The 27323-nt window shown below is 39.4% G+C and overlaps 1 protein-coding gene across 8 annotated transcripts in view; it reads left to right on the top strand.

Annotated features, from left to right (window-relative positions):
* The window catches only part of NEO1 (neogenin 1), a 105182-nt gene that overhangs the window by 16097 nt on the left and 61762 nt on the right, over nucleotides 1–27323 (top strand). For all 8 annotated transcript variants that reach the window (XM_081887592.1, XM_081887591.1, XM_081887589.1 and 5 more), the window contains exons 2-3: nucleotides 21489–21806; nucleotides 26960–27235. In XM_081887592.1, coding sequence (XP_081743718.1) covers nucleotides 21489–21806; nucleotides 26960–27235 — 594 coding nt within the window. The remainder of the gene's footprint in view (nucleotides 1–21488; nucleotides 21807–26959; nucleotides 27236–27323) is intronic.

Below are 27323 nucleotides of genomic sequence, written 5' to 3'. Positions count from 1 at the left end.
AGAACTAGAATGAAGCAGTTACTGCAAGTCAGGATGATCCAGGTTAATATTTGCAGCCTATGGTCACCACACTGCAGTGCATCTGTTTAGTGCAGTGTCTCTCTCAGTCACTGAATTAGTTTAGGTCAGGGGTGCCCAAACTTTTTTCATAGAGGGCCAGATTTGATGAAATGATGAACATGTGTGAGGGCCGACCAAAGTTCCTGAGCTTTTTTTAGGATTGAAGATTGTAGCCCAAAGTTGTTGAGCTTTTTTTTTTTAGGATTAGGCCCCCAAGACTGACTTTGGCCATGCCTGATTTAGGTGCTTCAATGCCTAGTGGCTTAAGGAGCATCTTAAAAAAAGGTTTGGGGCCTTCTAACACCTGTTTGCTTCACTTAAGAGTTAGTGTGGAGTGGGTTGAACCCTGTATGGATAGGGTTGGGCTTAAACTTCTGCTCATCTACAAAGTCATTGTGTTACTTTGGACCAGTCATTATCTCTCACCCTTATGTACTTCCAAAGGTGTGTTGTGAGGATAAAATTGGGGTACGTAGGCAAACACTGTTCTGAGCTTATTGGATTTTTTAAAAAACTATTCAATGGAAAATAATAATTTAGCAAGTCTGTGCCTTGTACACAGTTCACGAGCTTGCCTGGCTTCATTGCCAAGCCAGAACTCCATCCATGCTGCTCTTGGACATTCACACCACATGCAAATTATCTCTTGTGAACAAGTGACCCCTATTGTTCCTGTAGACCTTTAGGTACTTGGGATATAGTAAGGTAGATGATGGTTATTATTATTTCTATATTTTTGGTTATTATTTCCCCCCCTACAAAAATGTATACAAAGTAGTGTGTGTATATGCTTTTTAATACAAACACTATAATCACTATTAAAAAGTAGCCAGTAAAAAGAGCAGCAACTTTATAAAGGCAGCTAAAACAGTATAAAATTACAAGCCAAATATTTGTCTTAATAAATGTTAATATGTCTAAAAGCAGGTAGAGAGGGAAGCCTGTTAGAGTTCTATCGAGGATATTCCATACTTTTGGTGCCATCAATACATTTTCAAAACCCACCTTTTGTGGTCTTGTTTATTATTTATTTATTTATTTATTTATTTAACTACATTTATATACTGCTTGACTGTAAAACTGGAACTGGAACTTGCTTGGCTCTTTACTTTTAATGTCTGCCTTGGCTTTTCCATGAACACCATTTCCTCCATGATTATTCAGCTCCTTGCAAAGTATTTACTGCAGTTTTGTATTCTGATGTTCCCTTGTCTCATGAGCCCACTTCAGGCCTGAACCTAGATCATAGAATTGGAGTTTTATGTTTGTATACAGTGGTGCTTTTACTATAACAATAAGATTGTATTTCTTCAGTGTATTAATTAGAACTTGAAATAGAAACGAAACAGCTTTGTTCAAAAGAGATTGGGTGACTGTTTTTAAACTTTTAATAACACTAATATCTCTTGTTAAGCAGGAATTGCCATCATTCTGGAATAGACCTCCGAAGATGTGTTTGCCTTTGGCAAGCAGGACATCCAACTGTGCTCAGATGCCCTTTCTTGAGCAAATTTTCCTCTGTGTGAATTGCAGAGAATTTGAGAGGTTTATTGCATTGCTGTAAAGTCTGAAACTGGCAGAAGCTTATGCCTGTTCTGAAGCTCAATATAATAAACCTCTTTGACACAGAAGAGGAGTTGTGCTGAGATTTTGGAGTAGATAAAAGCAGCCTGAGTGATTCATACTGCTGCTGTGCTCCAAAGTGCAGTACTGTTTGACGACAATCCTAGTCCCAGCCCAGCAGTGGGATTCCAGCCTGATTTTATTAGAGGACTCCATGGTTGTGTGAGAGAGCCATTGGAGCAGCTGGAGAAGGAAGTGGTCCCTCCTGGCAGCTTCTTCTTCAGGAGCCTTGGCCACTCATAGCGATGGTATGAACTTTTTGAACGCAGCCATTCTCAATGCCAGTCAGTTTATTATGCTGCCTTTCCAGTGGGGACCTCCCTCAGTTTGATAACTGTTGCCCTAGTTGGGATCTTTCATTATGTCCAATGTTAAACTCTCAAAGCCTATGAAATATGGATCCAGTCAACCCATATGCTCTTTAGAAAATCAACACCTTTCAATTGGTCACATATTCTGATAATATCCTTTCATCAGACCTCTGATGGCAGCAGTTCTTGGTTACTAGGTCAGCTTTCTTATCAAAGGATAGGACTGTCATACAGATGTTTGAGTTCATGTACATCTTTCTACTGCATTCTTCCTCTGGCCATCTTGTGACCAAAGCTATGCTAGGGTGTTCCTCCCCAGAAGTGGGAAAACAGTTATGTCATACAGAGAAATAATAAAGTGACTGTGTACTTAAGACTGGATTTCACAATTGCATTGCAGCTAAGCTTGGAAGTGCCCTAAATAATTTAACATTTCTAGTATAATACTAGTGTTATTAGTCAGAAGTATTTTTCTTTATATTTAGCTAGTTGTAACATAATGAAAAGTTGTTTTTTTGCTATGTGCACAAAGTTGAATGAGCCATATGCTTGTACTGCATGGTTCCTCCTTTGTCCTCAAAACCTTCCATTTCTTTTAAAGCAACAGTTTCCTGATAAAGTATGAACTTTGAAAACTGTGGATTTCAAAACTGTAATGCAACTAAGCTTGGAACTTCCCCCACATGTTTCAAAGAAACATGTTTCTAGGGAGCAGAGCTCTTAGCAGGTGCTACTAATGGTTTAGGTAATACCATTAGATTTTCTAGGGTGGTACAGGGATTGTGTTCCAATATGAGAGATAGGAAGTACCTCCCTAACATAGATGTTTATGGGGTAGATAAGGGTTAACTGCTATCCATGATTGGTTTCACATCTCCACATCGAAAATAATCTTTGGACAGCCCCTCTAGTCTGCTTTTTGGGGGGGGGGGGTCAGAATCCCAACATGGAAGGCCAATATATTTCTTAGACTTTAATGGAACTTTTATTTGATCCCTTAGAAGACTTCAAAACAGTGCTGCTGACTTCATCTTTGTGGGTGCTGTCAACAGAAAATCTACATATTTTGCATGCACAGTAGGTATCCTTCACTCCAATCTGCAGTTTAGTCCCAAAATGTGTTTCCAGTTAATTTTGCCCTTGCACACCCACTCCTCTGGAGCAGGAGTGGCACACATGTAGATGTTTGAAAGATGCCCTAGTTGTTTTGGGCCCAGGGACACATTTGGAATCTTGAAATAATGTTGTGGGCACTGTGACCTCTTCTTATATTTTTCCATTCCCTCCGAGTCACTTATTCTCCCCCCATGACAAAGTAAGTATAATTTTTCATTGACTGATTCCTCCAAGGAGATTCCTACTAAATGTTAGTAAGAACTTTCTGACAGTAAGAGCTGTTCAGCAGTGGGACAGATTCCCATGAGAGGTGGTGGACTCTCCTTCCTTGGAGGATTTTATGCAGAGATTGGGTGGCCATCTGTCATCCATGATCGAGATTGATACACTGTAGGGGATTGGACTAGATGACCCTTTGAGTCCCTTTTAGCTCTACAATTCTATGAGTTCATGAAAGCTTGCATTGCTTAAAGTAATGAAATTCCAGAACTAGGATTTAATTGGACCACAAAAATATTTGATCCATGACAAGGTTGACAACAAAATCACCATCAAATCACATAACACATCTGTGGATACAGAAATGTCTTGGGACCTGGTGGTGGCTTTCAGGGGATCTTTTGTAGAAATTAGGAGCTTCAATAAAGATCCATGCCTTGGATCCAAATTTTTGAATAATGGCAACACGTGAAAAGGTAATATCCACATTTCTAACTGTTCATTCAACTGAGATGGATGTGATCTATGGCTTGGTGGATCTTGGTTGGGGGGACCTTGTGAAAAAATTTTTTAAAGAGGATCCTACTGGGGAACCTTTTTTCTTCTTTTTGTACTACATTCTCACTTCTGATTCCTGTGAACCCTCCTTCTTCCCCCTAGCTTCAAGATCTTACCCCTTTCTGTCTTACCCTCACAGTTGCCCCCATCTCCATGAAGCTACTCAGGGACAGGTCTGTGCCTTGAAAAGCATATAGAGCTGAAAGAAGTACTTTTCAAAAGGGGGTTGATGGTGGTAAGCAAGGGGGTGCTTAGAAGCTTTGTGGGTATGAGAGTCTTCAAGGGCACCATTGTGCCTACAGGTGCCATGTTGATGACTCCAGGACTCTACTGACAGACCTAAGACCCTCTGTCATCAGAGCTGCCTCTTTATGACTTTTTTTTTAATGTCAAGGTCTGTGTTTTCATATTGTAAATCACCCTGTGGTTCTTGGATGAAGGGCATTATAGAAATGTTAATGTTACTACTACTACTACTACTAGGGTTTCTGTATCTTAGCTAGATGGCTTTTGCTATGCAGAGCTACCAATCTATCTCCTGAGGTTATCCAAGCATATTTTATTGGGGAAGCTTCCATTGCTTTAGCTTTCTGAGAAAGCTTCTCTAGCAGACATTTGCAGAGTAGCCCACTTCATCCACTGTTAATTCCTTTGTGGGACATCTTCACATCCTCAGAGGATACTTTTGGGAGAATAGTGCTCTAGAGAGTGTTACAGCTGTTTCAGCTCTTAAGGAGATGGTTGGCTTTAGTATCTGCCCAGGAATACACTGATTTTAAAGATGACCATTCTCTCTCAAGGGAAAAGCAGAATAATATAATCATAGAATTGTAGAGTTTGAAGGGACTACAAGGGTCATCTAGTTCAACTGCCTGCAATGCAGGTATCTTTTGCCCAACATGGGGCTCGACTCTGAGATTGAGTCTCATGCTCTCCCGACTGAGCTATAATTCTTCACTTAACTCTTAAGTCTAAATTGGGGGAAGGGAAACAGTAGGTCTAGGTGCATTGTTGCCTGTAAATGGGACAGATTCTGTTTTCTGCTCTCAGTTCTTCAGCTAGTAGCGTTTTAAGACTAGGTGCATACCACCAATGCTAGACTTACGTCTGTGTTGCATAGCCTTGTTTCCATGCAAATGAATTCTGAGACATATTGACAGATGGTGCAGGTATGTTTCTAATTTTTTGTGGAGATCTGAAGGACACTTCATGGGGATGTGCATGATTCCTGATATAGACACTTCACAAAACAAAACTGGTACTGTTAGCACTGAGCCAGACGTTTTTCATTGTTTCCGTTCTAGGAATGGAACTTTGGTGTATTTGAATAGCTTACTTCTCAAGCAGATTATTAGTGTTGGAACTGCATAGACTACATAAACTTCCTGAAAGGAAACAATTGTAAAATATCCAGGAAATCATTGGGAAATGAGAACTTCGGCTTCTGTTCTGCCTTTTTGTACACAAGGTTTTTCAGACAAACTGTATTGTCTTAGGAAAACAAATCACTGTCACTGATTTCATTTTTTTTTCTTTTCTGAATATTGTGAGCTTTGAGCTCTTATAATTCAAACTTTGTAAGCGCTAATGCCTTCTGGAGTAGAGGTTTCATTATGGCATTCAGTGCTCCTGACCAGCTTTTGAGTGAAACTGCTTACATTTTTTGTTTTTTCTGAAAAGCACCAGCAAAATATGTTGTTGAGATCTTCAGGGAAATGGAATATCTCCCCCACATCAATAATTTTTGATCACTCAGACTGGAGTTAGCATTGTTTACCCCAGGAAAATATTCATAAGAAATGGAACTGAAACTGAAACTAGGGTAAGTTGAAAGAAGGGGTCACTTAGAGATAACTTCTCGCCCTTAATTGTTTTTTCTTGTAAGGAGTCTCAAAAAGTGACCAATGATGTTTGTAGTATCTTCCCTTTTTCCACAGCAAAAGCTCTTTCTATTTGTTACTCTGTTGGCTTTATAGATCTTTGTGAGTGTGATGCTTTATAAAGTCGCTGTTGTATCAGAATAACTAGCAAACAAGGCTAGAGGGCAAAATCACCCATCGCTGTCTCTTGTCATTGCCTCTCCATTGAATTATCCTTCTTGTTGCCATTTGCTTTGTCACAAAGTTCTACATCCAAGGCAGTTGGTTATTGTTATTTGCTTTGTTCATGTCTTTCTCAGAGGCCAAGGATTGGGTTTTCCTGATTTCATTATGTCTGTCTCCTCTGGGCAAGCAATATATTGACACTCCAAAGGCAGAGCATCTAAAAGAAGAAAAAAATCAGGGCAATTGGCTCAGCAGGTAACAGGTGCAGCATGGGAAGTAAGAAGCTCCATCAAGGAGCCTTCAGGCACCTGGTTACACATTTCAGGAAGGCGAGTATGAACCTGTTTGCGTCTCTGTCCAACCACCGAGTCAGCAGGTTCTTCTCCCAATATGTGCATCAAAAGGTGGAAGCAGTCAGTGCTCTATTCTCCCTGTGGTCTCTGAGCCTTCTGTATGTGTTTCTGCTGTTTCCTCTGGTGGCCAAAAGAGTAAGGGAATAAAGAGCATCTGTTTTCTTTGTGCCTTCTTTTTTGTTCTTGGAGGCCATAATTTGCCAATTTATTCAATTTGACAGCATCCCCTCCTTGACCTTCATTTCTGAAGATGGCCTTCTGTCTCAGAGATCTATATTTCACCTGGACCTGGTTTGGTTGAAACACTCATGGCTGGCATTTGAAAGGAGACACTTCTCTGAGGAAGGGCTCTCTTCTTGGTATTGATGCTGTGTTGCATCTCATTGTCCTTTGACTGTCAAGCTTCATCAGAGTACATGGAAAGAATTTTCTGAATGGTGCTGTCAGCATAAGTTTGTCCTTAGAAGGCATGCTTTCTGCCAGATGGTTTGACTCAAGCCAAACACCTTAAAACTCTTGGCTTCCATTTCACCCTCTTTTATCAAAGGATCTGGACAAACCACTCAGTTCTAATCATTTTCTTTGCTGTTCTCTTCTGGAAGCTGCTCTGAAAAATGCTATCCAACATCACTTTCCATCCTGGGATCTCCACCACCCTTTGAGCCCCTGAAATCTGCACCTTTTGTGTTTTTCCACCTCTCTCTGAGACTGAAGGTTTTCATTCCTATCTTGGCTGGTTGGCTTAAAGCCTGTATTTCTTTAGCTTACACCAGTCTGAAATTTCTACCTCCTGGTAAGGTATTTGTTCATACCATCAAAGCAGCAGCTACTTTAGCTGACTTTTGCCTAAATTGCTCCACTTCTGGAAATCTGTAGAATGGCTGCATAGGCTAGGCCCAGTAGGCAATTAATTATTGCAAGATTGACTTGTTTGCCTTGGCTGAAGTGGCATTTAGAAAGCACATATTTCAGCATTTCCCTTCTGTGCATTAGGTAGCGCCAATTTTATACAACTTCCCACCATACATGCTTCAGCTCTGGTGTTTCCTAACCTGTGGCTTCCTGAATAAGCAAAGACTGTTCTTACCTGTGGAATGGATTTCTGTGTATATCAGCAGATGACCATAGGGCCTTACCCTACTCTTTTTTTGTGTTGGGGCTGTTGAGTTTATCTTTGGGTATACATGACTTTTTCTGTGTTGATTTCTTTCATTTGTGCGCAGTGAGAGTTTCTGTACGTAGTATGTTGGCTGTTGCTGTTCTCTGTCTGATGTTTTCTTCCTGGCTTGTCATACTTTAAAATTAAGTCAGATAAGGGGAGTGGTTTTTTAAAAAAACATTGAGAGCAGCAATTTGCCTTCATGTCTCCAACTTGTAGTCACCTGTGTATATGCACAGAGATCCCTTTCAAAAGTAAAAATTGGGTTTTTTTAAATTAAACTCTTTGAAAGTTCATTTGAGTTAGTTATTGTTGATAAGCTAGGCAGGGCAACTTGAACACTGAATCCTGTCATACATGTAATTAAAAGCTTGTTGAATTTCAATGTTGTTGTTTTTTGCTGAGTCCTTAAATTTATTTATCCCAAATTCCTAACTTAATGCATATTATTATTCATTGAAAAAATTATGCCCTACATTCCCCCTTTGCTCAAAGCAGCTTACAAATAAAAACCAAATATAAAAGCGCTTATAATCTTATCCTTAAAGCACAAATAAGCAAAACTAGAAATGGCAGCAGTCTACACATTAAGCAGCAACAGAATCAAAACAGCACCAGTGTTTAAAAAGGGAAGTTTTCAATTGTTAGTGAAATACAAATTGTGGAAGGGAATTCCACATGTGAGGCATCACTTACTGCATTTCGTACATTGCCACCAACTTTGCATTAGAAGGGAATGGCATATGCAGAAGGGACACAGTAGCCAGGATTAAAGGCAGACAGACTCACATATGAAGAGATGGTCCTTCAAGTAGCTCCGTCCCAAAGTTTTTAGGGCTTTATAGATAATATGTTATATATGTAACGCTCTTCAGGAATTGCTGTTGCAAAAATATCTTGATTCATTCAGCTGGTTATATTTAGTTATTGACAAGTTGCGTTGCAGCCCAAATTGCCTGACTGTTGTAGATCTAATTCACAGTTCAAAATAGCACTGCAGGAACAAATTTACTTACCTGTGTGAACGCTGTTGAAAATTGGAACCATTATTTTAATGAAGTTAGCTAGTGATGACTAAGTAGTCGAATGATGTAGTACTGATTTCTTCATGCCATCTCACTTTCCAGCTCTGTCAGGAATTTCTGTCTGGGAAGGAAGGCGTGATTGATGGCACAGCTTTGTTACTAAGAAATGAAAGGGAGCTTGGACTAACAGTGTTATCATCCAGTAGTATACTTGCTAACAAGAGACATGTCCTCTTCTGCAAAATTCCTGCAGATTATCTGTCCATAGACTGTGGTGTGTCATGATCACGTATGTAGGCTTTTCACCTAAATGCATCCAGTTTTCACATGTTGAGGACCTTCGGTTAATTACAGGTTCCCAGTCTCCTTTATGGATTAAAAACAGTCATTCTTATGGTGTACTCACAAGATGTCTATTCCTTCATGAAAGTGTCTCATGTATAAATGTTTTATAAACCTGAACTGCTCTTAGTAGTCACGATGACTGAGTTTGGAGAAAAGGTGCTCTTAGCCTAATATGATAGACTGGTATATCTGCTGCTTTAAATAAAGCTAGGAGGCCACCAATGGTCATGTGATATCAGATGGTGGTGATACTGGGGCAGCCTTCAGCTGGGATAATGTTCATTTTTCTTATAATGACTGTATTGAAGTTACTAGCGCGTCTGTTAAGACGCACAACACTAGTTCTACTTAATGCTTACAAGTTTCTTTAATGTTTCAAAAAGTTATTTAAAATGCACGTTTTGTTTGTCTCCATGTCACATCACAAAACAAGGCATGCCAGTGTTATTGTTCTTATTTTTCAGATGGGAACTGAGTCATCACAATGGCATGCAAGAACTGCATGGTAAATGTTGGAATTAAATACAAGTCTCCCAATGGATAATGGTGTCTCTCTCCCTCCCCTCCATCTAAACTGTCATTTAGGGGTTTTTTGCTGGTTGTGTGTACAGTGGTACCTCGGGTTAAGAACTTAATTTGTTCCAGAGGTCCGTTCTTAACTTGAAACTGTTCTTAACCTGAGGCACCACTTTAGCTAATGGGGCCTCCCACTGCCGCCGTACCGCCGGAGCATGATTTCTGTTCTCATCCTGAAGCAAAGTTCTTAACCCGAGGTACTATTTCTGGGTTAGCGGAGTCTGTAACCTGAAGCGTATGTAACCCAAGGTACCACTGTATACCATGCAAGCACGTTCAGTTTGGGGTATAGACAAGTGTTTCGAAGATGGCAGAATTTCTGAGTACAGTCGTAGCTTGGATCCCGAATGCCTTGAAACTTGGATGTTTTGGCCCCCTGAATGCTACAAATCCAGAAGTGATTGTTCTGGTTTGTGAACGTTCTTTTGGAACCTGAACGTCTGAAGCTTCAATTTGGTTTTCGAATGTTTTGGAAGTCGAATGGACTTCCGGAATGGATTCCGTTCGACTTCCAAGGTACAACTGTATAGTATAGTGCTATCCACCGTGCATAATGGCTGCTGTTGGGATAGTTTATTGGTGAGCACCTGGAAGTGGGTGGCGCTGTGGTCTAAACCACGGAGCCTCTTGGACTTGCCAATCAGAAGGTTGGCAGTTCGAATCTGCGCAATGGGGTGAACTCCTGTTGCTCTGTTCCAGCTTCTGCCAACCTTGCAGTTTGAAAGCACATCAGTGTGAGTAGATTAATAGGTACTGCTGTGGCGGGAAGGTAAACAGTGTTTCTGTGTGCTGTGGCACTCATCATGGTGTCCCATTGTGCCAGAAACCACTAGCCACATGAACTAGAAAGCTGGCTGTGGACAAACGCCAACTCCCTCGGCCTGAAGCGAGATAAGTGCTGCACCCCATAGTCACCTTTGACTGGACTTAACTGTCCAGGGGTCCTTTACCTACTGGTGAGCCATGTCACAGAGTTCTGTGTAGCATTGTTGTTTGTTAATTTGGTGCGCTTATATTTAAACATGCAAAGCATTAAGTTGTATGTCATTTTTGAGATTTTAGATTTCCAGGCTTAATACTTACGAAGATAGATTCTTCTTTAGTTACCTGTTTCTGAATTATCATCTTTTGCCTGTGTGTTATGCTGAATTTGTTGGAACAGTATATTTCATTGTGTGTGTGTATTCAGCTGATACTGAGTATTTTAGATGCCTCTGGATAAACTGGTTTTCTTTCTTTATAAGGTATTTACACACTTCTAAAATAACCCAATAATTCAAATTCTTAGCTATTTTTAACCTGTAAAGGTTAGGTCCAGTTGCGGACGACTTGCTCATCTCGCTCTATAGGCTGAGGGAGCCGGCGTTTGTCCGCAGACAGCTTCCGGGTCTTTAACCTGTGAGTGGTGCTATTTCTAACATTCTGTTGTGTGACTGACAGTAAGTTGGACACTTGATTGAACTGTTCTCTGTTAAATTGCTACTACAACTTTAGGAATCTGTTTTAATTCTTAGTTCTTACTCAAATAAAATTAGAGACAGCAGCAAAGCTTTTGAACATTTAAAGAGAAATTAACCTTAACCTAGATGAGCATTCCCTTCCTGTTTGATAAGGCTTAGTTTAGAGCACAGAATACAGCTGAGTAAAGTGAAAAGTGCCTTTCTTACTGCTATGTTTTTGCATGGGTATAAAAAACAATGTATGAGAGTGTGTGATTTTGGGGGGCGGAAATGCCAGAGAGAGAATAATCTCTTGTCACTCCCACCCTAGTCTTCCACCAGAGATTGTAGCTTCTGGGGCTGCATTTGCTTAGTGGAGAAGGAAATCTACATGTGATTGAGCCTCATTTGCAGTAATTCCAAAACTTGACCATGCAAGCACACAGCCCTCGCCCTTTCCTTGTATATCTATCAAACACTTTTTTCTTTTTCTGGAGATGCCTTAATGTTAGTGTGTGTTTTTCCATTTTTAACTTCTCATTTTCCCGAGGGACTTCATAAATATTGTTTCCTCCTACAAAGCTGCTGACATGAAGCAAATATTTCTAATACATTATTCATGTGGTGTTCATTTTTTTGTGTTGAGGAATTAATACAGCTTCACTTAGAAATTCTGTTCCATGGCTGAAATAGAAGAAAAAGATGGCACTGCAGATATTAAATGCACAGTTATTTGATATGTGTTAAAGTTTAATCAACAAAAAAGAAATAGCTTGCGTAAATATATATTCACCTGTTTTGCATGTAAAATTAAGCCAAATCATGGCTTGGCACGAATGAACAAAAATGTGGGTTGTCCAGAGTAAAGATTGTGGTCATGGCTCTAGTTTTGCTGCTGTGATACCATGTGCATTAGGGATGGAGAACACTGTCAGAATACAGCATCTTAACAGACTTAAATTCTACCACCTCTCATTTTAATATTATATTTTATTTGCTAGGGAAGGTTGTATCACAGGTACATAGTATAGAATTATGGCTCGTAGAAGGGTAAAAAGAATACACCCTTAAAATACATGGCTTGAGGCATGCAGTTTTTCTGGATATTTTGCCGTATATAGGGCATACCCACACTACAAACTTCTAAGTCTCTGATGTTACTTACAAGTTTATTGTGGAAACCTAGCACCAATCCAAAATTGACCCAAACCAGAGCAAATCCTTGTCTTCTTTCTGGGAGCCAGTAATTCTGGATCAGATTATTCCTTCATATTAATAGAAAACTGTGGTTCTTAGCTGAGATAACTCATTTGGTAGTGAATGAGACTCTTAATCTCAGGGTTATGCGTTCAAGCTTCAAGCCCTATGTTGGCAAAAAATTCTGCATCGCAGGGGGTTGGACTAGATGACCCTTGTGTCCCTTTCAACTCTATGGTTCTATGAACAATATTTACGTATAGTTTTAGGTAGGATTTGGTCGTATTTAAAGTTTTCTAACATGATTTTCTTGAAAACTTGCACACAAAATTGCACTGTTCTTTGTCTAAGGATTTAGTTCTTCACTTACACAATTTGTACTTTCAGCAGTTAGTCTCACAAAATCACTTTGTTTAGGATCACTGAGCATTTGTGATGTTAATTTGCAATCCTCTCTCTAAGCTTATGTTACTACTATTTAGCACATTGTATGAAGCATTGGTATGAGTTCTAATGCATGCATTATGACATTGTATTTTGTGTGAAGTGCTTGTAAGTTGTTTAATTCTGTGTAACAAAGGATGCCCTTGAAATTGAGATTTCACACAAGGTCTTATTTCTTTACACATAACACTGTTACTTTTTTAGAACTTCAGTTCATGGTGTGTTAAAGTTAACAGAAGGGTATACAGTATTCTGAAATAAGGAATATTCAGTAGCTTGCTAAGTTAACAGAATAACTTTATCAGCACAGAATGCAATACTACACTTTTCCATTGTTTGCCCTAGAAGCCAGGATTCTGTTATTTGTTGCACCTGATGTGCTTTGTTTCATCTTGTTGGCTCATTGCAACCCCCCACCATTATCTCAATGAATACCTGAGATATAGACTGATGTGTCCTTTCCTAGCAGCAGCAGCAGTACTATGCAGCCCAAATGAGATTCAACATGATTTGAATGATACTTTGAAGTAAGTTGTCATACATAATTGTTCTGACCTCAATGAAAGGGAGGCAAGTCACATTGGAAAAACTCTCAACTAGTTTCCCTCTGTTTGTCATGAGAGACTGACATGCTGGGCAGCAGTCCTAGACTTGACACTGCTATACTTCATTCCTCTTAGCAGGACATAACATTTTGGGTGTTGTACAGTATTGTGTTCTTCTTGCGTTAGTGGAAATATTCAGCCACTTGTAACAACATAATGAATGCATATGCATAGAAACATGTCTATCTTTCATAGCATTTACAAAAAGTGAAGCATGGATATGGCAGATACAGAGCTTTTAGTTAGTATCCCAGGTTTTCAAACCACAACACTAATAGTTCATGATATCTGAGTCATGACCAGTTTTAGAAATTCAGGTATATAAGCTAGGCGCCAAATGGCTCCTTAAACCAGGATTACAGTCACCATACTCTGCTTTCTTTTCAGAGTGTATAAATCTTTTGCCTTTTATGGTCACCAAAATGGAACACCTAGTTACCATTTTAGGGCCAGACAGCTTGAAAGTCATATTTTTCAGTATGACTTTTTGGTTCCTGAAATTCATTCTCATTGTACAGATAAAATATAATGGATAGAATTCCACAGGATGTTTTGCCAGTGTGTGAAAACAGTTTAGAACCAAGGATCCCCAGGTATGCACCTCCAGATGGTGGAGACGTGAGGTGCCATCCTGGCACCTGAGAATCTTCTCTTGGTCACAAATGGCCAATAGCTAGGTGCAAAATGCACCTGGCAAATTTCGAACACTTTACTGGGGTGCTGCTAGAAGGCGGAATTCTCAGTTCCTCCTCTGCCCAACCTCCAACAGGCTAGGAATCATGATCCAGCGAGGGGCCATAATGCATAGAAACAAGTTTCAGAGCATGAACTGGGATATAGTCCTAGAATAGGCAGATTAAGAATAGCAGGCTGTATACCAGCCACTTCACTCATGGAGCACTCCACCACTTCTTCCTTATTGGGGAAGGGTGGTAACTATGTGCAGAAATCCTTGCTCCCACCCTGCTCATCTACCCATGGAAGGTAGAGATTGTTTTTGTTTTTTTAAAATCTGCTTCTCCCACTTATTAAGCCTTAAGATTTGGCTGCTAGGGCATTATCTCCAATTTTGGCATTTGGGTTTAGACTTCTGTCTCCAGCTGCAAACTGAATACTCCACTCCTTAGAAAGATGTATCCTGAAACACAACTTTCAAGCCATTGGACTGTGTTAAATATTTAAAGGGAGAGCTAGCAGGCCAAAAAGGAACTGCTGTTGATTGCTGCAAGGGTGTGAATTCTGTTCCTCTCCAAAATAGCTGATTGCGATATTGTGACTTATATCACAGGGCCATGTGCATGCAGTTCTGGTGGCTTCTGTATCAGGCTGGGGAATCATGACCACAGTACCTATTTGTACACACACAATTCTCTGTCCAATGAAGATGTTATTTCCACAGCTGTGGAGGGGCCATATTTTAGTGGTAGATCACATACTGGGATTTCTGCATGTAAAGTATCTCCAATAAAATATTCTATGGTAGTAGCAGTTGGAAAACTCCAGCTGGCACTCAGAGCTTGTACCTTTAAACAAGTCAGTATTGGGTTTAGTGAACCAAGGCTTGGCTTACTCAGTATAAAGCATATTCACATGTTAATAAAATATATACCATTTTACCGGGGTTGGTTCAATATATTTTGAGGGGGGGGATTTGTGTGTTGGGAGTTTTCATTTTCCCATTTTAGTAAACAAGCTTCTAAATTCCGGAGATATTCTTATATTATTACTCATTCTTAGTCTTTAAGACAAGGAGGAAGAATACAAAAATTAAAGTGGGCTTCAGTAACTGAAGTTTCTATATTAAGGAATGGCATCTAGGAGTTTGACACTGCTAATGAAGGAACAGTCTTGTAGTAGTGCAAGATCGTTTTTCCTTTGAGATCCATTGCATATATAAATAACTGTGTTTGGTGCCATCTAGTGGCTGCGATGTTGCATTTTAACAGAGAGAGAACAAAGATAGCAATTTTTATGAATCATGTCTTTGTCCTACTTCCCACACTTTTTGTTTCTAATGAATTTGAATTGTTTCTGACTTGTTTAATGCTACTTGTGTAGTATATTGAAATGAAATCTTGCAGATTCCATTTTTGCTGTTATGACTGGTTTTAGATTAAAAATCTTAATTTTGTTTCTCCTTGATTTACTTTGGTATTTTTTCTCTGCTCTTGAACATGGAGGCTTGTATGATTTCCAGAGTTTTCAAGTTTCCCCGCTCTCTGCAACTTGAAACAACTGCCTTTAAGGCACTCAATTACTACAAGTTGTATCTGTGGGAAAACAGTACTGCAGTTTGCACTAACTACATGCTCATAAGGAATGTAGGCGAAGGACTGAATGCTTCTTGAGAGGCTGTCTGTGGCTTCCTTTTAATCATTAAGACTGAAATGTCACAGACTTTGCATGCTAATTATGAGGTCCTGTAGTACCATTCCAATTAACTGTACTTTTTATAGTGTAGGACAAGGGTGGCTAATTTGTGGCTCTCCAATATATTGCTGGACAACTCACATCAACTCTAGCTAGCATGACCATTTGCAGTGGATGATGGGAGTTGTAGTCCAGGAGCATTCAGCAGATTGTTTACTGTATTTGTAATATGCATTTTTTCTTTTTTGCCAAATTATGTTGCGAAAATTAGGGTGTGCATTAGATTCAATGGTGCATTTACATTTGCCAGCAAATACTTTTTGGATTTCAAGGTTTTGAAGATTGAGGTGCGCATTAGGTTTGATGATGCATTAGACTCAAGTAAATACAGTATTTGTTGAAATTTTTTAGTCACTTTATCTTGGCCTGGGCAACCGAAAGCAACTTACAAATAAACAGACCAAAAAAATTTCACATAGGTACTTTAAAACCAAAAGGGGGGAAATACATTAAACATCACAGGTTAGCCAGCAATTTGATATCTGCTCCCAATGGTATTATTTTACTCTTTGTTCCACTTTTTAAATCAGAAACACGAGTTAAGTGGTTTTGAAAAGAGGCTTTCTTCCAGTGAGCCACTAAACTCTTCTATAATTTTAATATTGTGTTAACAATTTCTCCATGCATCCAGGCCTTTTTGTTTGAACCAGAATTACCAATGTATACAGTGGTACCTCAGGTTACGTACGCTTCAGGTTACAGACTCCGGTAACCAAGAAATAGTACCTCGGGTTAAGAACTTTGCTTCAGGATGAGAACAGAAATTGTGCAGCGGCAGCGTGGGAGCAGTAGGAGGCCTCATTAGCTAAAGTGGTGCTTCAGGTTAAGAACAGTTTCAGGTTAAGAATGGACCTCTGGAACGAATTAAGTACGTAACCAGAGGTCCAACTGTATTTACAAAGTTTCTTGATGGGAAAAACATCTAGCAAAAGTGCTTGTACGAGAGGCAATCTAAATATTCATTACTTCTGTCTAATAGTGAATAGTAATTTGGAAAGCAAAGTTGGGGCCAAGACAAGGCCCATTATTTCTAAAGGAGAATCTAAAAATTTGGCCTTAAACAGTTATTTGCTAGTAAAATATCAACCATGTCAATAGCCGTACTTGGAATTTTTTGTATTAAATACATGCCCAGTGGACTTTGCCTGAGTCTGTTTCCCACTTACTTCCTCCCTCTCCCACCAAGCCCCCTCCCCCCTTTTAGTTTTGTTCTTATTGCATTTACTTTAGGGGTAAATGAAAAAGTCCACCCCCTCCTCCAATACAACAGTATCAAGCAGTGCCAAAATGCAGTAAGACTGAGTATGTATAGTCAGTCTCTCAAAGAAAAACTTAGTTGTAAATAGCTTCTAAGTTACTCTTTGAATACAGAATTCTTTCTCTAATGATTTTTTCATTTCATATAGCATAGCAGGTCAAATCCAGACCACTGTTCCTTATAACTAAGAGCTAAATCTGTCTTGTCTAAAAATTGACAACCTGTATTTAGGTTTCTTGGCATTAATTAAAGAACGTGCTTCTCAGCCACCCAGGCAGAGTACTCTATTGAAAACCATAATTTCTCTTGTTAAGGGAGAAGGGGAGAGGTTGCACGTTTATCCTGGTATCCTAGGCAATTAGTACTCAATCAATGTCATCTGCTTCATCCGTATTATAAAGGGGCATCTACCCACAGACAGTTATTTAAAAACAAGTAGCATTTTTTTCAAGTGCTCCAGTTGTCAAAAGAGCTTCCCTTTACAAATCAACATGCTTCTGTTTTTCAATCTATAGCCAGATGGAAACGCACCAATACTTCCTTTCTCAGGCCACTCAGCTGATATAAGCTTTGTTTCTTTCCAGGAGGATTAGCCTGTTTTGTGTGATTATTCTTCATTAGTGGGATTTTATCAAATTCCTATGATCTAGATGTAAATACAACCTGTGAGAATTAATGGTACATTTTGAATTTGATATGCTAAAAGTGTAAAAGCAAATGTTTGCTTTGTTTCTGAAAACAATATCATTCTAGAAAATGTTTTGTTTATAGAGCTGCCAGGAGAAACACAATATTAGTTTAGATGTTAGCTTTCTTTTTTTGCCCATGAAGCCCTCCAAGCGGTTCTTACAAATATTAGCAACATTAAACATTAAAAATCCACACTGAAACTGTAATAAAACAATTAACAAGATAAAGAACTGACACAACTGGCACAGAAAATGCCCCTTTTATGATACCAATCAATCCTCCCACAGATGGCACTAGTGGCACCTAGAGTATTGACCTGTTTCATGAATGACTCATGGGGCTTTACATAGAATTATAGGCACTGGCCTAATGTCATAAATAAATGGCTCAGAACCACAATACTTTAAGGACTGTCTTTTCACATATGAACTGACCTGGACCCTGTGATCATCATCTGATGCCCTTCTTGGTGTGCCTCCTCCATGAAAGGTCTGGGGGGTGGCAACATGAGAACAGGCCTTTTTTGCAGTGGCTACACACTTGTGGAATGCTCTGCCCAGGGAGGCTTGCCTTGTGCCTTTGTTACATATTTTTAGGTTCCAGGCTAGAGCTGCATTTAGGTTTGATGAGGCCCTAAGCTACTGTAGGTAATGGGGCCCTTTATAAGTCCAGCTGTCCTTTGTCAACAACAAATTGTCGCTGTTTTTTGTGTTGAATATATGCTATATGGTAATTTATGGACTTAATAGGTATCTAAAGCCATTTGAACATAACAAATATGAGCCTACACAACACAAAACACTGTTGCTGTATGTAGGTTTTATTTGTTTTTTTATCTTATATTTTGGAAATGTACATCCAGGTTTTTTCCTTTAGTTTTTTTTTGGAGGGGGGCCCAAGAGAGTGGGGCCCTAAGCTATAGCTTGTTTAGCTTATTCAGCACTGTTCGAGGCAAACACATTTCTCTTTTCCCAAGCTTATTTTAATAAATATAAGTAGTAGTAGTAATATATTTATGTGTGTGGAAGACTGGTGGGAGAAAAAACCCCATAGAAAACAGGACATGTTTCTATAATCTCCTGTAGTGGGAGCGAGACTGTCAGGTTGGGCTTTAGGACCCACCAGGAGCAAAGACAGGAAAGAGATGGAGCTCCCAGAATACCTCAGTCTGCCCTGCCTTTGCAGCAAGCAGTACATGTCTTCTGTTCATGTTCAGTAAAATGTGGCATGTACTTTCAGAACATAAGTATTTGTTTTGATCCCTTCACTTCTGTTCAAAGAGGAAGTGATAAATGCTAAATATGTATATGCTTGGAAATATCAAAACAAATGTTGGAAGGAAAATTCAGGAAATAATTTTCAAACCTGAGTGCTGTCCCCCTTCCAGTTTTTAAGAGAATCAGGAATGAAGTAGATGTCCTAAATAGTGTTCAGCACTTGTTTACTTTATGAAAGTCTATTACAACTTTGCAAAAAAAAAAAAAGTTTGTGTTCAAATGTTTTACATTTTAAATTTGTTCAGTTTAAATTTTCAAAGTTCAGTTTCATGGAGTAAGAACTTGAAATTCTTATCATAGAGTTTGCTGAATGAAAAATAATTAAAATTACACGAGTGACATCCATTGTTTATCCCCCCAGCTTTGCTTTAGCTGTTTAACAATGAGATATGGGTAGGTTTTTTTAAAATGAATGAATGACTGAATTGTTGAATAATTCATTCAGTGTAAGGAACATTGCTGAAATTGACTGCACAACATAGCTGGGTATAACATTTCAAAATCTCAGGTCCCTACCTCAGTTTTTGGAGATCAACACCATACTTTAGGTTTGAGCCTTGTTGAGCAAGAAATGGGAAGGAATGCTCCAATATTTCCCCTTTGCTTAGCTAAGATAGAGGAGACTTCTTAATATCTTGTCTTACCTTTCTCATCGGTCAGTGGAAGTCAGCAATGTTGGAGTTGTTGCCTCAAAGAACCTGGAGCATCTTGAAGTGGCAGTTCCCAAAAGATCAGCCCTCTCTTTGCTGCTGCTCAGCTATATCAACTACAGTGGAACCTTGGTTCTCAAACTTAATCCGTTCCGGAAGTCCGATCGATTCCCGAAACTGTTCGAAAACCAAGGTGCAGCTTCCAATTGGCTACAGGAGCTTCCTGTACTCAGGTGGAAGCCACGTCAGATGTTCGACTTCTGAAAAAATTCAAAAACCGGAACACACACTTCGGGTTTTCGGCGTTCAGGAGCTGATTTGTTCTTCAACTAAGCCGTTTGAGAACCAAGGTTCCACTGTATATGGGAATGCACACATGAGAGTGAGTACAGGTTGGACAGACTTACTTGGGCTATGTCCACTGTGTCCACCCACTGATATGCTGCCCTTGGTGTATCTATAAAATGTTAAGCACTTTGATTTATATTATGTATTTTTTATCTTTATTAACTTTTTAATTAAAAGTTCACCACAAATTCAGTAGAAAAGTGTGAGGGGACACAGGAAGTTGGGTGTGTGGGAGAGGCAATTTTCAAAGTATGCATACTTACACTCCCAGAAGTTCTAAGGTCCGACCTTCTCGTGACAATAAATCAGTGGCACCATACTTACTTTGACTTGTGGGTTGCCATACCAGTAAGGTTGGGTTGGACCCACTGTTCTAATCACATGATTAAAACTACTTAATATATTTGCCCTCCCTTCTGTTGGAAGGCAGTATACATTAAGGAACTGTATACCGAGAATATGATTAACTTAAAATGTGTATTCACCATGTATTCCAGTCAGGTTATTTAGCCCTCGTTCAGTAGAGAACAAATTTCTTAGCAAAGATACTGTTAGTCTTGAATGTTAAGGCTCTGCTGCAATTAAAGGCAAGTTACCTTTGATTAAACTATGTGAAGGCTAAGGCAGCTTGGGGAAAGCTTCATGAAAAAACATTAATGTTCTCATTTAATGTAAAGTATATTTACAAAACAATTTAATTTCTTGTATGACAGACCCTGGTTACACAAAGAGGGATAAAGCTTTTCTAGAAAAAACAGAACATATTGTACGTTAAATTATTATGGAGAGGATGTGGCTTCACTTTAAATTTTCAGTGTGAGAGAGAACATGCAAAACTTCATAAGACTATAAAAATTGTTTTGCTAGATTAGGCCAAGGGCCATCTGTTCCAGTGTTCCAGTGCCAAGAAATAACAGCCAGGTGGCTCTGGGGCTTCAGGAGTTTATATGCAGGTCATGATAGCAACCCCCTGTTTGCCCCCAGCATGTGGAGTTGCATTAATTTGTCTTGGCAAACAGGTATTGGTAGACTTAGCTTTAAAAAATGAGAGAGAGGGAGAGGGAGAGAACGAGAACAATAGCAAATAGATGGAATTTGTCAGGGGACTGATTTGTAAATCTGGGGACTGTCCCCTGGAAAAGAGGAAATCTGGCAACCTTATTTTATAATCTTTCTCTTTGGACAAGACGGGTAATATTTATGGTTTGCAACTCAACAGGACCCTTATACTGGCCTTCTTCAACTTTGTGCCTTCCAGATGTTTTGGCTAACAACTCCCATTGTCCTTCACCATTGACCATGTTGGCTCAGGTAGTCTGGAGGGCAGCAGACTGCAAAAGGATGTTTTATATTATCAAGCAGCTTAAGCCAAACTTTGGACTTACAAGCCATATGCCTCATGGCTTATACTTCTAAGTAACTTTCGTGTGTGTGTGTGTGTGTGTGTGATATTTGTGAAATATATACACCTCTGTAAACATATGCATGCTAAGCACGATTGCCTATTTAACCACCAAGTTCATAGTCCTTTCTAGAACCTATGGTAGTTTCTTCATGAGATGGAAAATGTAAATATTTTTGATGAAGATGATATTGGTTCCGTTACACAGGGTATCAAAGCATATATTTATTTCAAATATTTACTACCAAAAGCAGTTAACATATCAGAATGTAAGGAACATTATTCAATTGTTGTAAAATAAATATTTAGGATATCTGAGAAGCATTTAAAAACTATTCATTTCTCTTGTGTTTTGCAGGACCCACAGTGAGGACTTTTACTCCATTTTATTTTACTGTGGAGCCAGTGGACACTCTGTCAGTTAGAGCTTCATCTGTTATACTGAATTGTTCAGCTTATTGTGAGTCATCTCCAAAAATCGAATGGAAAAAGGATGGGACTTTCTTAAACTTGGTGTCAGATGACCGACGCCAGTTGCTACCAGATGGATCTTTATTAATCAACAGTGTAGTGCATTCTAAGCACAATAAGCCTGATGAAGGGCATTATCAGTGTGTTGCAACTGTGGAAAGCCTTGGAACCATTGTAAGCAGAACAGCTAAGCTCACAGTAGCTGGTGAGTATTTTAAAGTTGTTTCCTTTCTTGTGCTTATCCCATCTCACAAATGTTGGCCCCTCAGTTCCACAGACAACATCCTGCCTGCATTGTATGTGAAGGGATTTTTTTAGTGGACTTTCTGTCTGAGGGGTCCCCCCACCTTGCTATCACAGTGTATTTGGTGTGCTGCTGCACAGGCAACTCCCTAACACACTATCCACACAACAAGGTTCAGAAGTCAGTTGCTCTGCATAAATGATAGTGAAGGGCCAAAGGACTGTTCTTCTTTGTTTCTCCACATGTGTTTTTGTAGGTCTCTACTTTACTTATCTGTTATATTTCATAAATGATGTGGCATTATGCAGACTGTTGCATCCTACACCTCAGAATTTTATTTTGTCACAGAGAATGGAGAAACAAGGGGAAAAGAACCTTATAGTGGTTTTAGATTGGAAAAACTTGACTAATGTAGCTTTTTCTTTCATTTCCCTAATGAACTATAAGCTCCTCTCAGGGTTGTTTTCTTTGCTTAATAAAAAGCTTTGGGTAATGAATTGCTTCCACAACCCAGCAACATTTGCTGCTTTTTAAAATTCAAACATTGCGTGTATTAAATTGTGACAAAAGGAAGAACACAAGGCACAAGTGCTTGATTTTTATCTCCAGTATAATGAGTTTGATGGCCCAATTAGCATAAACGGGTCTGTCCTGGGCTTTTGCCTGACAAACTTGATGGTCGATTGGGGATGTAAGGACTTTAATGGTCCTTAATGACTTGGAATCTCTGCTAGCCTTGGGAATTTTACACCCTTGAGAGTTTGGGGAAAGGATAAGCTGGGTAGCAGGGGAGGTGTTGCTGTATGGTAATCTGATTCAGGCTTATTAGTTAATACTGTATGCTTCAAGAATTCCTCCCCTCCACCCATATCCATCTTGAATATTTGTAAATTAACAAATGGTAAAAAGAGACTAGTGCATTCTCCTTATACAGATTGTAGTATTGCCCCTGTAGCATTGTCTCGCTGCCCATGGAACACAACACCATCATACAATCATGTCATGTCATGGTTTTTATCTTCCCTGCCATCATGATTATTACTGTGAGGAGGAAAAGTGCAATACTTGTGGAGCTTTAACAAAGCTTCAAAACTGGCAGTAGGTTCCTGCTGCTTGGAGCTTCATTCCTTTAATCTGTGAAGCAGTTTCAGTCTTTCAAATTGACTTTGCAAAGATGAAGAAGAGATGGAGGGTGCTACGCATGTGCCCATCAGAATATTTGGTTCCTATCACTCCCTGTGATACAGAAAGCTTGTGGCCTTTGCTGAGTTTAATTGCTTGTATTATAGACTAATTCTTAAAATATTTCCTGGATCACAGTGAACAGAAAATTTTAGTTATTGCTTAAGTTCTATAGAGAAAATGGTTGGTGGATGACAATATTTACCTCATCTAATGAGATGAATCTACAGCGATATGCTACTTACAAGAACCCTAGTTGCAGAGTATTATTATTATTATTAGTTAGATATTTACCCAACACCTTTGTCCAAAGGAGCCTAGTGTAAAGCATTACCTCTGTGTAATTTGCTATATTTTGTGACCAGCTATTATAAAATAGCTGCTATTGCGGAGTAGGAGGGATAAGGCTGAAAAAGATCTACTTTTTCTTGTGCTTTTTCTGAGATGAGCAGCAATTGTCGAAAGGCTTGCCAAGTCAAATAGTTGGATTACGCAAAGGTAACAAAATTTAAAGCTAAAATTGTAAAATCAAGAGGAGGAGAATTCAGACTTTTAGTCCTGCATTAAAAACTATTAAGACCACATGGAATATTTTCACTGCTATCAAGAATGGGGCTTGTTTCACATTCTTTGGGAGTGAATTATACAGTCAGGATGCTGCCATTGGAAAATTTGGAATTTATGTAACAATTTACATAATCATATAAATGCCTTGTATCCTTATAACCTTGTAGGATGAATAGATGCAAGTGGAGGCTAATGCTGAGAGAAAGTGGCTTGTCAGATTTTGTACATGGTAGAGGGAAAAATTTAATATGGTTTTCATGATTTGCAACTGAGCTGTGTAGACTATGTCAATTCTCATTTCTGTTGAATTAGGGTCATCAAATGTGATAGTGATAGTCTTTTGTGGAGTACTAATCACTTGTATACAGCAGTTAGTGGAAACTTTGACTGTTCACTTTCACAGAGTATGTAGTGGTTATAATTCATGGACTGTATATTTAGGGTTGCCATACAAATTTCCTGGACATATATGGAATAGTGCAATCAGCCAAACAAAACTCAATAACTTTGCCCTCGCAAAACAAACAAACAACTTTGGCAAAAAAAGCTCAACAACTGTCACGAAGCACCTTATTCTAATATGGGACGTATATGAAGAAAATGTTACTTTAAAATGGACGTGTGCAATAACTATTGTCAGCAGTAAAGCAAAACACTGTACTTATATGTATTTAAGAATAAATGATAAAAACAATGGCTAACACTTCAGATAGGAGCTAAAAAGCCATAAACCTGGTGTTTCAGATGTTTTTCTTTTTTCTCCATTTTTTATAAACGCATGCTCATTTCATTTTTGTTTTTCCATAATCATACCATGTTGACTTTTTAATGGGAATTTGTGTCCAGGAAATGTTTGGCTGAGACAATAGCCCTACTCTAAAATATGACCTTGTTTCCTCACCTCACCCAAAATATGGAATAACTGAAACAGTTTTATAATATAGGAAACTAAATTTTAAATTTTAGAACTTTGTAATCTTTAATTAAATTATAAAGTTTAATGCCTCTCTGGGCTCCTTTGAAAGGAAGGGTGGGATAATTTTTATAAATAAAAAAATTAAATTCATTGTCCACTTCCCTTTTCTTTTAAGGTCAAATACTTTTACAGTTGATTTATTTATTTAATATTAAAATATTTATGTACTATTCATAAAAAAATCAGGTTCAAAAATCATACAGTAAACAGAACAGGTAACTTGCCTATATCCTGGATATGGGAACCACCCACCCAAGGAACCTTAGTCTTTCCATGAACCTCCCTGAGATCTATGGATATAGGGTAGTATACAAATATAGTAGTAGTAGTAGTAATAATAATAATAATAATAAATCTTATGATGAAGTAAACCTGTGTGTCATCAGTATACTGGTGACACCTTGCTCCATGACTCCAATAACCACTCCCAACTGCTTCATCTAGATGTTAAAGAGCACCGGGAATAGGATAGTACTCTGTGGAAACCCCATTGCACAAGTACCAGAGGGCCAAAGAACACCCACCCAGTGCTACTCTCCGAACCCACCCCTTAAGCTACAAACAGAACTACCATAACACAATGGTTATATCCCACTGAGTGGGTCCAGGATGATACCATGGTCAATTTTTGCTCCCTTAAAGTGCTCCTCCTCCCCAGTTGAGAGAGCCCCACCTCTGCTCTTGCTTGCATGGTGAATAGGAGTGGGATTGGGGCTGGGAAGTGTGAAGCCTACCCTTCGCAGCTGAGTGAGCCCCGACTCCACTCCTGCTTGCACTTGGCTACTGTTACCTGGTCGGTCTTCGGGGAGTGAGGGGCAAGCGGGCAAGGTAACTTGCCTGCCCCCCACACCAATGAAGGCAGCCTGGCCAAGGAGCCCCAAGGTCCTTGCTGCTCAAGCGTGAGTGGCAGGAACACTGGGGCTGGCTCCACTGGGGGCAGGAGCTCTCCCACCCCCAGTGGAGCCTGGCCAAGGAGCCTGAGTCCCCTGCTGGTTGTGTGCGAGTGGCAGGGGACTCGGGGCTCTCTCAGCTGAGGGCAGGAGCCTTTCTGCCCCCGAGGTGAGAAGTGGGCTGGGGCCAGCTGTATTGGACACAGCAGCCCATGAGGTGTGGAGGTGAAAGCGCCTCAGCTCCCATGATGAGAGCTGTGGCAGTTTCACCGGGCACATTGCCGGCTGGAACCAATGCAGCTTTTTTCAACATTGCAGTTTATCACCAAACTGCGATGTTTGGCTGGCGATACACTGTGATGTTGAAAACCCAACATTGCCCAGCCCTAGATGTGACACTTACTTTTGTACAGTAGGCTACTTTCCAACCGTACAAAAAACAGAGAGGTTTCTATACCCCATCCCATCGCTCCATTCAGATAAGCAAAAGGCATTACAGTGGTACCTTGGTTTGCATATGTCTTGGTTTGTATACGTTTTGGATTACAAACACATTAAACCCGGAAGTGCATGTCCTGGTTTGCAACCTTTTTTTGGATTACAACCCATTTTTTTGGATTACGAACAAAAATTTTTGGAAGCCCCATTGGTGAAAGCATGCCTTGGCTTACAACCTGTTTTGGTTTACAAACGGAGCTCCAGAACGGATTATGGTTGTAAACCAAGGTACCACTGTATATCAATTCAAGGAGACATTACAGACAGGCAAAAGCACCTGAGGTGGGTGCAAAGGTCATTGTGGGATGTGACCTGGAGAGGAGGTATGGCCTATAGAGAGCCCCAAAGCAGAGACCTGGAGGGCTGCATTTTGCCCTTGGCCATGAAGTTCCCCACCTCTGCATTAAGGGATGTCATCTGTGCAGATTCCACAGGCTGCCTCATTCCCTAAGACTGTGATTCACTGGCAGAGATATGTCTCCGTTGCATAAATTGGAAACGTGGAAGTAGCACATAGTTAAAAGCCGTCTAAATGGATTTATATATATTTCATCTTAATTGTTGAAAGGGGAGAAGGGATATGTTTTTATATTTTAGTATGGCAATATTTTCCAACTGAAATCAGGAACTTTACAGCTCTTCTACCAGTTTTTAAATTTTGTTCTGCTCAATACAGTCAGTGCATAACTTAAATGATATTATTATTGAGTTAAATATGTAACTTAGAGCAAGTCCATGAGCTAAGTATCCATTATTTCATTCTGGAGTAATGTAATCAAAGGGAGCTTGATAGCTGAGCTTGTGGACAAACCTATGCTTCACAATAGGATATGCTTATGAACAATCCTGGACAGTAGGCTAATGAGTCAACCTATTTTTCATAATGGAAGTATAGTTGACATTCTGCTGCATTGTAAGCAAACATATGACTGCAAGAAAGAAAAAATAAGGAAAAGTACAGATGCACAACCTTACATGTGTTTTTTTTCTTTTCTTTTTAGGACTTCCAAGATTCATCAGTCAACCGGAGTCAGCATCAGTCTATAGAGGAAACAGCATAGTTCTTAATTGTGAAGTAAATGCTGATCTAGCACCCTTTGTAAGGTGGGAGCTAGATCATGAGCCACTCTTTCTCGATGACCGCGTATTCAAATTGCCAAGTGGAGCTTTAATTATTAGTAATGCTACCGATGAAGATGGCGGAACATACTGTTGTATTATTGAAATTGGTGGTTCTCCCAAATACAGTGATGAAGCAGAGATTAAAGTTCTTCCAGGTAAAGGTATATGTGCTCAGATTTTTCTTTCCTAGATTGCAACACACTAGTAAGATTATTTAATTGCTGGCAGATAGGTTCTGTCAAG

The sequence above is a fragment of the Podarcis melisellensis genome (genome assembly GCF_964234715.1).
Source record: "Podarcis melisellensis genome assembly, chromosome: 14".
NCBI classification, from domain to species: Eukaryota; Metazoa; Chordata; class Lepidosauria; order Squamata; family Lacertidae; genus Podarcis; species Podarcis melisellensis.
Note: the sequence above shows the minus strand (reverse complement) of the source record. Positions and strands in the feature narration are given on the sequence as shown.